This window comes from Molothrus aeneus, chromosome 2 (genome assembly GCF_037042795.1).
Source record: "Molothrus aeneus isolate 106 chromosome 2, BPBGC_Maene_1.0, whole genome shotgun sequence".
NCBI classification, from domain to species: domain Eukaryota; kingdom Metazoa; phylum Chordata; class Aves; order Passeriformes; family Icteridae; genus Molothrus; species Molothrus aeneus.
This window is the reverse complement of record NC_089647.1, coordinates 27,148,664-27,161,728: the sequence shown is the minus strand read 5'-3', so window position 1 is coordinate 27,161,728 and position 13,065 is coordinate 27,148,664. Positions and strand designations below refer to the sequence as shown.

At 39.3% G+C, this 13,065-nt stretch overlaps 1 protein-coding gene across 1 annotated transcript; it reads right to left on the bottom strand.

Moving 5' to 3' along the window:
- Window positions 1–2,877: 2,877 nt before the first annotated feature.
- On the bottom strand, window positions 2,878–12,172 carry CD86 (CD86 molecule). Its single transcript, XM_066569685.1, has 6 exons — window positions 12,108–12,172; window positions 11,941–11,990; window positions 10,309–10,650; window positions 5,964–6,275; window positions 3,793–3,933; window positions 2,878–3,007 (listed from the first exon to the last, which is right to left on the bottom strand). The coding sequence occupies exons 2-6, from the start codon at window positions 11,984–11,986 to the stop codon at window positions 2,988–2,990; spliced, it is 861 nt and encodes a 286-aa protein (XP_066425782.1). The 5' UTR covers window positions 11,987–11,990; window positions 12,108–12,172; the 3' UTR covers window positions 2,878–2,987.
- Between the last annotated feature and the right edge of the window lie 893 nt (window positions 12,173–13,065).

Here is a 13,065-nt window from a genome sequence, read left to right as displayed (position 1 = left end):
GCACGTGGTCCTGCCCCTCTAATCAGCACCAGTGAGGCACCATCGGGAATCCTGTGTCCAGTTCTGGGCTTCCCTGTATGTGAGAGACGTGGACATACTGGAGAGAGTCCAGTGAAGGACTGCAAGGATGATTTAAGGACTGGAGCATCTTTCATCTGAGCACAGGCTGAGTACATTAGGGCTACTCAGCCTGGAGAAAAGAAGCCTGAGAGAGATCTCATGAGCATGTATAAATCCCTGAAGGGAGGGTGCAAAAGAGACTTAGCCAGACTCTTTTCAATGGTGCCCAGTGACAGGCCCAAAGGCAATAGGCACAAACTGAAACACAGGAGGTTCTCTCTGAATACGTTTCAGAAGGAAATCCTTTTTACTGTGAAGGCTGAACCCTGCCCCAGGTTGCCCAGATATGCTGTGGAGTCTCCCTCCTTGGAGATATTCACAAACTCTCTGGACATAGACCCGGGCAACTTGCTCCAGGTGACCCTGCTTGAGCAGGAGGGTTGAGCTTGACACACTCCCTAGATCCATTCCAATCTCAACTATTTGGTGATTTAGTGCTTCAGTAAACTTGAAACAATCTATCACAACTCTGAGTCTGATAGCAAAATTTTACATTAGAGCATTGGATGCAAATTTGATGCATCTTTGCCATTTCTTTGTTAACATTTCTTTGTTTTCTGAAATTCATAATGTTCTGCCTAAAAATAAAGGAATGGTGTTTTTGAGTGAAGCTGTTCCATGCTGTGGTACATAGTGGATGTACACTCTTTCATGTGCTTGCCACATTGATGGAATCACTGATTGAAAGCTGCCAAAGAAAGAAATGAAGTATGTGAGGTGATAGCCTGGAAATGTGAATGCATTTGTATGGAGGACAAAAACACCAGCACATCAGCCATGCTTTTCCTGTGCCTTGCTACTGTGCTCATTACACCTGCTAGTGCAGAGGATTAATGTTTCAATGCACAGAGACAAATTTCCCGGAAGCCCATCTGCTTTTTTCCCCTTAAATCTTTACCTGAAGGAAGGAATTAGACTTGATTTAAGGGAAAGAATAGACGAGGTAGAGAAATTGAGCAGTTAATAGAAAGAGGCTGGCAGCCTAAAGTAGAGGGATGGCAAGGGAGAAAACAAACAACTTCACCAATTAGGAACAAATTAAGGATAGAAAGGAGTTTTCAAAGGATAAACCTAACCCACCATGTTGCCTTTTCCACTAGTTACAGCTGCTGATGTACATATCATATGTACATATGTACGAATGAACATATGAAACCTCTAGTTATGCCATTCTCAGTCATTGCAGCAATATCTCTTTTATTCATTTGCTTCCAAGACGTAATTCTGGAAATGTTTCCTCCCTGAGAACACCAAATGTTGGTATTCCCTAACAAGATGCTTTAATGGAAGGAGAATAAAAACAACAACACAGAAAAAGACATATGTTTTAATCTGTCATTAAATAAGTTTGCTAGAAAGTATAAACTTTTACAAAAAATTAAAACCTTAATCTTTTAATAATGTTTGGATGATATTAATCTGAATGAAAATATTTTGAATGTTAGTGTAATAGCTTAATAAACTGACTCCCAAATAGTTTAGCTAACTCAAAAGGACATGCATTTCTCTCACATACTTGAAAATGGAGTAAAAATTGAGGTGAAATCTAGCAACACTCATCATTTAACAGAAAAGAATATTTCTACCCAACAACTGTAGAAAATTTATGTCCCCAGACTGCAACTCTGAGCTGAAATTTGTTTTAAGAATATGATGCTAATGTCCCTGCTCTTTCTGAAAGTGTCAGACCAACAAACACAATCAAGATCTCAGAAGAATTTTGTCTCAGTTCTGCTGCATTCTTCCTCTGGAGAGATGTCAGTGCTGTTGAAGAATATAAAGTGCAGAGATCATTCAAGATTGGAGAACTGACACATTTTGAGTGAAACAAAGGATCTTTTCTGAAGGATAAAACTCCTTCCTATGGCTGAATATACCACAGTGTATGAATTGCTCTATCATCAAGGTCTGAAGTAAAATTAAGAACATAGTCAACCAAAAAGGAACATGACTTATGTAATATTTTTTCATTATCTGTTCAGCCTAATTTTGTATGGTTAAATATACACACATATGATACCTCATTCTATCATTTTCTATCCCTGCATGCACCCGAACAACTCTTACAACTCTCAGTCAGAAAACAGAGGAACAAAGTGTGGAGGTACTAACTGTCTGGGTATATTAAGCTTGGATGATATTAAAAAAAATAAAGTTAATCACAAATTATGTTTAAAGCAAGTATTTCCTTTAGATTATTTCTAGATTCAAATGCTTGATAGGAACTCCATGACTTTTCTCAGAAAGTGGGGATATACCCCAAAGTTCCTCTTCCTGATGTGAAGCTTTACAAGAAAGTTACAGGTACAAAGCCACGGTCACTCTGCCAAAAGCATTTATGGCTCATGGTTAGGGAGGAGGCTTGAAACTAGATGACCTTCAAGGTACCTTCCAACCCAAGTCAATCTACTATTCTATGGTTCTATGATTCTATGATTTATGCGTAATAGCGTACTTCTGATCGTGTTTGCAGTGATGGTTATGATTCACAGATTGTGGCTCAACTCTTTCTATTTCTGAGATATTCTGTGACCCATACAGCTCTGCTTTCTCCATTGACTCTCAGGATTTTACATTGTCACAGTGCATATTAAAAGATACAACAAAAAGGTAGTCATGCAGACAGGCAGAGCATCATATTTACTACCATTTACTACCTATTTGGAGCAACAATAAAAGCAGAGAACTCTGGGCAGTAGGTTTCAGCCATCACACAAAAGTGTTGCATGTTGTTCTGTAGGGCTTCTGGGGAGGATTCTTGTTCTGGCAGAACCTCTAAAAACATGGGACCTCATGCTTTGCTGGGTGCAGAGGTGGTTCCCAGTCAGCAGTCTGGCTGATGGCCTCAGTTTCAAGCTGGATAGCTTCTAGACTGCTAGACTGACACCTAGAATAGATCAATATGTGATTTACAGACATGTGAAAAATAGGAGCTGGTAAAGGAGTTGATAGTAAATGTCCAGTTATCTTAGAATTTTAGAAAAGAACAAGGTGGGGCTCAGGACCCTTGACTGTATACGGAAACAGGACTGTCTGAGGGATGCATTTCCCTCTTGCTACAAGGAAAATAGATTTTGATGTCAACATGATTCAATGCTGAATAAACCCTGGAGTGCTGAGAATTAGTCTCGCAACAAAATAGAGAAATGAAATGCCAAGATCAAGTTCTGTTCCCAGTACAAGATAATTCTTTCAGCCCAGTGTGTGGGCAGCTTGTGGTGGAGCAGTGTTCAACTCTGTGATGACAGAGATCCTTTTGTGAACTTCATGTAAGTTCCTCTCATCCCTGCCCCAACTCCACCTTTCTTATAGTAGTGATAGGCAAGAAAGATTTATATAGTTCAATGGCTTTAAGAGCCAAATCTACCCCAAACCCAGAAAAAAAAAGGATGAAACTACTGGAAAAGGTGGTAAGATGGTGCCATGACAGGCTCACAGAGCACAAAAAAGGGGAGAAGTGGATTCCAGGATGAGACAGGAGAAAGATGCTTTGACTTACTGCAGGATTGACTAAGTTGCTACAGGAACTAAATTGTCCTAGGAAGTTTAGCTTAAGTCCAACATGAAACCTAACTTTCTGTCAGCAGCTTGAAAGTAGGTAAAGGGATGATTACAAAGGGTAAATCCTATGAGCTGAGGGATGGTAGAGCTGAATGACAAGTAGTAACTTACTCTGGTTGGTAGACAAGATATTTCTCTTCTTCTTTAATATCACAAAACCCAGAAGAAGTGCAGAAATGATCACTACAACCACAGCTATAAGTGGGCCAAAGAAATTTATCTTTGCTTGCTCCATTTCTTTCTCTTTTATCTCTGAATAAGAAAACAGAGAAGATACACACAGCCAAGATTTAATTTGGTGACAATTACTTTAAACACTCTATCCCAAAGTTACATGAAATAGAAGTTTAGGTCGAGACCCTTGGCATCCTTTTTACTTTGCTATTGTCAATAAATCACTATCCACATTATTTTATTTCCCTTTCCAATAACTAGTGAAACTACCTGGTCTTACTGGTCACTTCAACAGCAGTAAAGCAAAGCATTCTTTCTAAGGTTTGGGTAACATGTGAAAGATCAGCAACTTAATTGGTGCAATAGCCAATGAGGCAGCTACTGTGCCAATACTGCTCCGTGTTACCATGCAAGTTGGAAGAACTTGGAACATGTTACTACTTGGTGTCTGTTGGAAATGATGGTCAAAGCCTACTGAAATACTGTAAGGGATGTGAAAGTAGCAGGGAATTCAAAGGACTTTCCCTCTATTTCTGGTTTTTGTGTTTTTGAGGTTTTGGTTGGCAGGGTTAGCAGCTGATAGAGCTTCAGTTATTGCCAAACAAAACTTACGTTTGTGTGGAGTTCCTGGTTTCTTACCCACCATCACTGTTTGTCAGGTATCTATTTTCATAAAGCCAGAGAGGAGAGAATTGAAGAGGAAAGAGGAAGATTCAGCATTATGGCTAATATAACCATTTCAAGACTAATAAGCGATGTGCAGAGCTGAACAAACATTAGAAGGCTTCTGGATTGTATTTTAAGAGTATTTGAAAGTCCTAGAATGCAAAGACATCAGAGGCAGTTTGCCATATCTGGTGTTAAATTTAGTTAAATTTATATTAAGGAAACTTCACTGTCGAACTTTTTCAGAACAAGTGGCAAATTTATTTTACATCTGCAGTAATAAGGTGCATGTTTATATTGCCCTGGTAAGTTTTCCTGCAATGCTACCATTCCCTCTTGGCTCCTTGTTCCTGTTAATTGAAGCACAGCTTTCCATCTTCAGCATTGTCTAAAAGAGACATGTGCAAGCCAAATGAACGTATGACCAAAATGGGAATTGTCTTTATTTTGATGTTCTTGTGCCATAGCTTATAAACAAAAACATGTGAAAAGAAGTTTTCCTGGTCCAGAAGATAAATAAATACTGCTTTAGTTTAAAGAAAGGATCAGCCATGTGGAACCCTGAGATAATCCATCAGTAAAGTCATAATGGAACTCAGGTCCCCAGCTTCTTCTTGCAAGAGGTGTCTGAAAAAAGACACAGTTTCAGAGACGAAAAATCCCCAGATAGTCATTTTGGAATGTGCACTTAATTCTGCCAAATGTTATGAAAACCACCAGGAATGCTTCTAATATTAGTCCAAGTTTCATGGTCTTTACAGTTAAACTCAGCACAGTTTATTTGGCAGTTTGTGAACCAAATATGGTCCATGGAACTCTTCTGTTTAGCCTTCTGCCTCTTTCTAAGGAATGATTAAGAATAGCAGCTCAAGCACTTTAAACCAGTAAAAGACCCCTTTTTTACTATCAGGGTAGTCAAACTCTGGAAGTTTGCTGAGAGAGGTTGTGGGTCTTTATCCTGGGAGATGTTTAAAATTCAACTGGATAAAGTGCTGTGCTACCTTTTGACCCGACTTTGAGCAGAGTGGTTGAACAAGATTATCTCCAGATGCGTCTTCCAACCTCACCAGTTCTCTGATTCTGTGAAGTGACAACCTCTCCCAACAGCTGTCACCTCCAGAGACTGGTTGCTGCCTGATCCAGACTCCTAGGTTGCTTTGTTGCTACTATCTTCCAGGGAGGGGATCAATAGGGCTGTGTTCTGGATTGTGTAGCAATTCCTTCTCTGTGCCCTCTCCTTGCTGTAATAAGATTTCCCATGTGGAAAAGAGAGGAAGTTCAGCGGTGAATAGGATAGAGAACCTACAACCCTTTTAACCAACTTCTACTTCTACTTAGAGTTTATTCCCTGCCTTGACCATGCTGCTGTCTGTGATCAGCTGTCCTGCACTACTACCGGCTCCTACCTGTGCAGAAATTGGAATGGCCAAAGGGAGACTCACCTATGCCCAGTGGGACTGAGACAAGGCTTCCCAGCTGCTCCCTAAGGCGAAGCAAGCAGCTGATATTAGTGGGGCTCCTTGTAGGAACTGGGATGTTCAGCTTGCTGGTAACATTGTACAGCTTTGTCACAGCATCCTGTGAGACATCCATGTGAGCTGTACTGCTGTGTGTTATGTTCTCGTGTGAAATCAGCCAAGTCATCTCCTTGGGCTCTGGATAACCTCCACTGGAAGAACAGGTGAGGTTCAAATATCCGTTGGGCTTTAGTTCCCCAGAGTGCAGTTCTGCTATCTCAGGTTGACTATAGTTGGCTGAAATAGACCAAAGACAGAGCATCATGAGCCAGCCACGCCATGTTTGTGACACTCTCTGCCAGTTATTTAAGATTTAAGTTATTTAAGATTTTCAGGCAACAACAAGTCTAAACACTTTTCTTCAGGAAGACAATGGGCATTCCAAGAAGGGATTTGTATGGCATTTTTGGTGTGTATGAAGACTTGCTGCTTCTTGTTCTCAGGGTGTTTCAAGGATGCAAGTCTGATCAGTCAGACAATGGGCCTCTGTCTCTCTCACCTCTTTAAGACATATTAATACCTCAGAAAAATGAAACCTGGCCTGCTAACAAATAAGGGCTTAAGCAGAAAATGGGAAGGGACCACAATGTTCCCTACCTTTGGCATCCTGAATGGGTAAGGGGAAACCCACAAACTTCTAACTGGGAAATGTAAAAATAGAAATAATCTGAGAGAATCCAGATGGGGTAAGTTCAAAGTTCAGTGCTGTTTAAGTAGAAATGTCCCTGGTGTCTGTCAGTATTGTAAGTAAACATTTTGCAGCATATAATTCATCATCACTTTGTGGTAGGGTTCCCTTAGCTTAGCTTTTCTGATGGAATTGACTATAGCATAAGGATTTTTTATTTTGTGTCATTCACTCCTCACAATAAATGAAAAACACACCTGTTGCTTTAAAAAGCCAAGTTTCCCATGCAAGAAATAGTGAAACAGGAATGGGAAGAACTATTTAAACATAAAATGTGAATGATAAATAGCAGCTTTTAACCAATACCCTCTCTTAATTAATCTAGATATACTCAACCAGGATTTGTTTGGTCAGAGGTTTATAGTAAAAATAATAGACTACAATGGAAAAGGAGAAAGAGAGAATGTTAACATAATACTGACCACTAAGTTGGCACATAGCAAGTTAAAAAAACCCCAGAGAACCTCCCAAAAAGTCAGAAACAAATCCTGAGAAGTAGACTTAAGATTTCATTGCAAATGCTTCATTTTTTTAGGGCCAATGTGACTAAAGACAATGTGCAGAAATATTGGAGAAGGTAAAAGGGTTCTTAGAAAAATGTGAGTCTTAAGAGGGTCTCACTCTTCTGCACACACACTCAATGTGTTGGAACAAGGATCTAATCCTTGCCCTAGAGGATTGTTAATATGGATGAATGAAGATACATGATGCTGCTTTTATTTTCTCTATCCTAATACACAATGCATAGGATTTAGCTTAGTCACTTAAATCCCCCCGAGAGAGTCGATGGATATGAATTCAAAATGGAAAAAGGCTCCCATTTTCTATACCTCAAAATTTAGTTAAGTTGTCCTTCAGAAAAGCTCAAGGTCTGACTTGCTTTGCTGACTGCTGTCAGACCTTTGGTCTGGAGTATTTATTCTCTCCTTGGTATTTTATAGGGATAGCAAGAATGCAATCCACGGCTATGAAACTTGCCACAACATCCAAGTGATTTAAGGGCTTCAATCTTATTGACAGTAAGCAAGTGAAAATAGTGGAATATAGGTTGCACTTCTCTTTTATAGTTTCTGGAACCTCAATTTACTGAAAAGTGATGCTGGGTGCATTCAGGGTGTGGGCTACATATATGAGGTTTATGTTTGTTAATAGAAAAGTACATTTCAGGAAGTCTTTTGTATTTAATGATAGTGTCTTCCAAAAAACTTTGGGATTAGCTTAAATAACTCAAGAGACAGCAGTCCATCAAGCCCTTAATATTTTTGTCAATGGCTTAATCATTTTGCTTTTGTTCTATTTTCTTAAGTGACCATCTGCCTTACTTCCTTCCAGACACTGACTGTTGCAGAATATTTTTTTTTTCTTTTTTTTCTTTTAATATGCAGTATTTTACATGTATTTCAGGTTCTCACACTCTGGAAACAAAACTCTTCTGATTATTCTGTGTTATAAGGCTGTAAGATTGTTGTTTTAATGTTTCTAGTTGACTGTATTTTTTTCCAATATTCAGATAACTCTACTAGAGCTTTTTTCACACTTTTCAGTTTTTCAACATCCCCTTTAAAATGAGCAACTGTAAGTCTCTCTTGTGACATCATTTCAGTCTCAATGCTCTGAGTAGTGCATATTTTGAAACAGCTTCCCTAGTCTCACCTACTTCCCTTATTGATCTATCCAGAGGAAGCACTGCAGACATGCCACAGTAGCAGATTTTCCAGTTAAGCTGCTTGTCGGCATGGTCCCTACCTTGCATTTTTAAGAGCCAAAGTTTTCCACTGTGAAATCTTCCTTCTTTTTCTGGAGAAGGATCTGAGTCTGTTTTTATATTAGTCATCATGGCTGTATGAAATACATCCAACATATATATAGAATCCTAGAATTTCTTGAGTTAGAAGGGACCAACAGAGATCATCAAGTCCGGCCCCTGGCCCCACAAAGGATGCCCAAGAGCCACAACCATGTGCCTGAGAGCATTGGTTAAACTGTTCTTGAACTCTCTCAAGCTTAGTGCTGTGACCACTTCCCTGGGGAACTTGTCAGTGCCTGACCTCCCACCCACGGGGTGAAAAACCTTTTCCTGTTATCCAACCTAAACCTCTCCTGACACAGTTTCATGCTATCTATATAGTATACTGATGTAATACATAAAAATGACATGTTTAAATTGTATTCGAAGGTACTGCATTATTTCTGAATGCTTTGTCACCAAGTGATCCAGACAGCTTTGTGTGACTCCCCTGTTATTCTTGTACAGCCCTCAGGTGTTCTCATGCCCATTTTAAGTGTGACATGCCAAACTACAAAAATCCCTCCCTGTATGATATGAGATTCTAATTAAAAAGCAGCATGTAAGCACAGGTACATTTCAATATTTGCATTTTTCATCTAATTATTTTGAAGGGCTTGAGTTTTTTTAAAATATGGTTTTATACTGCTCCTTCCTTTGTGAGTTTATTGAACAGAGAGTAATTTGGAAGGAAGTCAACAGCACATTGTTAAAACTGTCTTCCTAAGCTAAACCTTAAAAGGTGTAGGAGACTTTTAGTCCTAAGAGTGAGATATCTGTAACATGTTGCTCAGATTTTGGGTAAACTGATAACTGATTCAACTGTTTGAATTGATTGAGCACTTGGTGCTACACATCTTAAAGCAAGGGCCTTGATACTAAGTGCACATTGTGAGTTTCTGAGTTCCAAAATGCCACTGAAAATGCCTCTCTAGTAGATCCTGGGAGAATCAAAATTAACAATCTACATTTTCTGTCTGTGGAACAAGGGAACACTTGCTAGTAGCACAAAGCTAAATGGGGTCAATTGTCCTGGTACCCTGTTTTTGGCTGCTGTTACACTTGGCTTGTTCTCTTTTAAAGCAGTATGCTGAAGCCTGAAAACACCAGTGCAAGTTAGAAGCTGCTTTATTAATGACTAGTACTACCACAGTGGAAGACAGAACACAGGCATACAGATAAAGGCTACTAACAGAATAGTTTAAAATAGAGAAACATTAGGATTATATATTAGGAATTTTAAAAAATATTAAAAAATGTGAAGAAAACATTGGTGCCTCACTCCCATCTCCCTGTTAAAAGATTTACTGCCTTTTCCTCTGATTAGAAAAAATTCTCTGATGCAGAAAAATCAGGTGGTATCTCACCAGTGTATGTATATAATTTTCTTCAGAGGTATTTTCTGCCTTCCTTTAGCTAAACATATGAATTTCTACTCCTCCATGTGGGCTGTTTTTTCTTTATTTTCCCTGTGATTTATATGATCATAAAATAGCTGTGTGTTTGCAGAGATCTTGCTATGTTTCAATTCTAATTTGCCACCAGTGTTGATAAGGTTGGATAACTACTGCTACTTTTAATAGAAGGTAGTTTGTCAGATGCAAATAAACAAGTTTATTTTCCAGAGTCCTAAAAGTCATAAAACTTGCAGGAAGCAAGTCTCTTATCCATCTTTAGAAATTCTGCTCCAGAACAGGCACAATTTCAGGGGCTTGGAGACAGGGCCCATATTTCTGGACTGAACAAAATCACAGAGAATCCCACAGACCAGATGGCAATGGGAAGAGATTACTTACCAATGATGTGCAGTGACCACTCAGATTGGTGTATGACCATTTTTGGTTGTTCAGGGGTTTTTTGCATAATAATACACTGATAGCGTCCCTCGTCCTCAACTCCTGCATTTAACAACTGCAAGGTCCATTTGGCCATGTCCACCTTGGTGCGATTTATATATTCAGGACTAAGGTTCTCATGCTTTTCTTGGCCATGATAGACTTCGTGCACCACTTTACTGTCTTTTTGCCAAAAGATTATTAAATTCTTCACATCAATTTCCTGAGAGTTTGGAAAATAGCAGGATAGGTGTGCAGTGTGATGGAGAAATGCCTTCACTGGATGCACACTGGCAGCAATACCTTAGACAGAGAGAGAGAAAAATCAAGATTTCCACCAGCTACAAAAGAATATCAAGTTGCACTCAGAGATCCAACACTTAACAACAGTGGAAATAAAACCACCAACATTTAGACACAAATTATCCCACTAGGTATGACAGGACACAGTAGTGGTTCAAACTAACTCATTTAGTCATGATGAGTTCAGGTCATAAAACTATTTCTTATTTTTCTTCCCATATTTTACTTTCCAAAGAAGGCCTGCCACACAGAGATCATGAGCATCTATATTTTAGAAGACTTATCTCCAGGCCAAAGATTCAAACAATTCTTGCTTGCAGCATCCTGAGTGTAATGAGGTTCTGCCACAAAGAAGATAGATGCACAATTTCTGTTTAAAAAGTTGAGTTAATTCTCCTAAGAAAATAACAACACATTAAATTTTTGAAGAAACTGTGAAGTACACACTGTGTGGTAAGTGTGAGTGTCTAGGGAATGCATGACCAGAAGGTCAGAAACAGGTGAACACTTTCAATCTCAATGAAGAATTAATCTAAAGTTTAATGACAAATTAAATGTCAGATTTAACTGTTCTGTAATTAATTTAGAATTTAATGACAGAGTAAATGTCAGATTTAACTGTTCTGCTGCTGATCTTGTTAACAGAAATGGTCAATAAACACAATTATGCCTTCATGCAAAGAAGGGATGAACTGCACTACAGAAGGGATGATTTTTCTCCTTCTTTCTCCTGTGCATGTGTCCATTATTATGAGTAGTGGTCTGGGGGACTGTGTTTTCTTAGAATAAGAAATGCAGCCCTCTGTCCCAGAAGATACAAACATCTCTGCTATGTTCAAAAGGAGAAGAAGATTTACAGTCTCTCTCCTGGTGCAAAGTTTTGACTGTTCTTCCAGAGCACAAGACTACAAAATGATCTCTGTGGCTGCCTCAAACTCCAGTTGTCCCATATCAGACTGCCAGTTTTCGGTTTAGTACCACTCTTCTCTATAATGCACAGAGGTGATACACGCACGTTTTAAAGACAGATTTAAATTGGGAATTTAGGAGCAACATAAAATAAGTGTAATGTAAAGATATAAAGTTGAAGAGAGGAAGTACTTACTATATATATTTTATAGAGTCCCTGCACACAATTTAAATACATGTCACATGGCCTATATGACCTTGATTGTGCAATGGAAGTGATTAATACTACTAAGGAATGAGCTTCTTAGTGGATGAGAAAGTATCACATAGTAGGACACAAACAATCAAAATAGTTTTAAAAATTAAAAATGTGCCTTTTACCTGGGAGAAATATCATAGCACAAAGGAAGAATATGCAGGCCTCCATGACACTGTAAGAAGAGGGAAAGAAAGAAATATGTTAGAGGTTGAAAACATTCCAGTACTCCCAAAGAAGTGGTAAAACAAGAAGTTTTAGCAAGAGAGAGTATTGAGAAAGTTAATCTCACCTTTTTCTATAGATTGGTGCAAGGGATTCTATGTGTTTCCCAGCCTTTAGCAACCACAACTAGCATGCTATGGCAGATCTCTGGTTTACAGAGAAGGTGGTGTTGTGCAAGATTACTGCAGACTGTGTATGCCATGGGAGGAACACAGAGTCCCTGAGGTCCAAAGGGCAGGACAAGTACCCAAAATGCCTGGAGCGGAGGAAAGAGGAATGGGGAGCATGCTTGGCCTGGCAGTGTGGGGAAGAAGATGGGGAATTGAAAGTAGAGGGGGAGGAGAGTGTGATGAAGAAGGAAGAGGTGGGGGAGACATCTCGGTGATGTCAGCTACCAGAAGTGATGAAGTGTGTGACCTTCAGTTTTGTGACAGGAACAGGAACCTATCCTGAACAACAGCAAAGGATAACAGAGAAATCTTATGATATATGTTACAGAGGGCTGATGCTAAACAACACATAGTTCTCGGTAAAGAAAAAATTAGTTTCTCTTTCGAAAACAAGAAAAAACCCTATATTTTGTCTCCTAAGCAAAGCACCTCTCTGGCTGCTTGGGTTCATGTGGTGTAAGGGCCCATAGTCCCGGTAAACAGCCAAATGTCATTCCCGTGCAACCTGAGAGCGGCACCTGCCTCCAGTCTGTGTTTGCTATTTTGCATTTTAGCAACACCTTTGTGGCTTTTGTGTGCCTTTTCCATATATTTGGGAGAAACCTCCATACTGCCCTTGCCAAATCTTTCACTCTACTCCTTCAAACAGCTCCAAAGAAATCACTTTGCAGGAGCAGATGTAAAACTTTCCAGCTTTCATACTACCTAAAACAGGTGAGATCTCTCTGTCTGCTGTCCTCACTAGCAATATGCTTTCCTGACGGATGGTTTCCCATTTTTTGTCATGTTTTATTTTAGGCTGGTACACTTGGGTTTTTACCTTTACCCCAGGTCTCTGGTGTCTTCTTCTGTTTA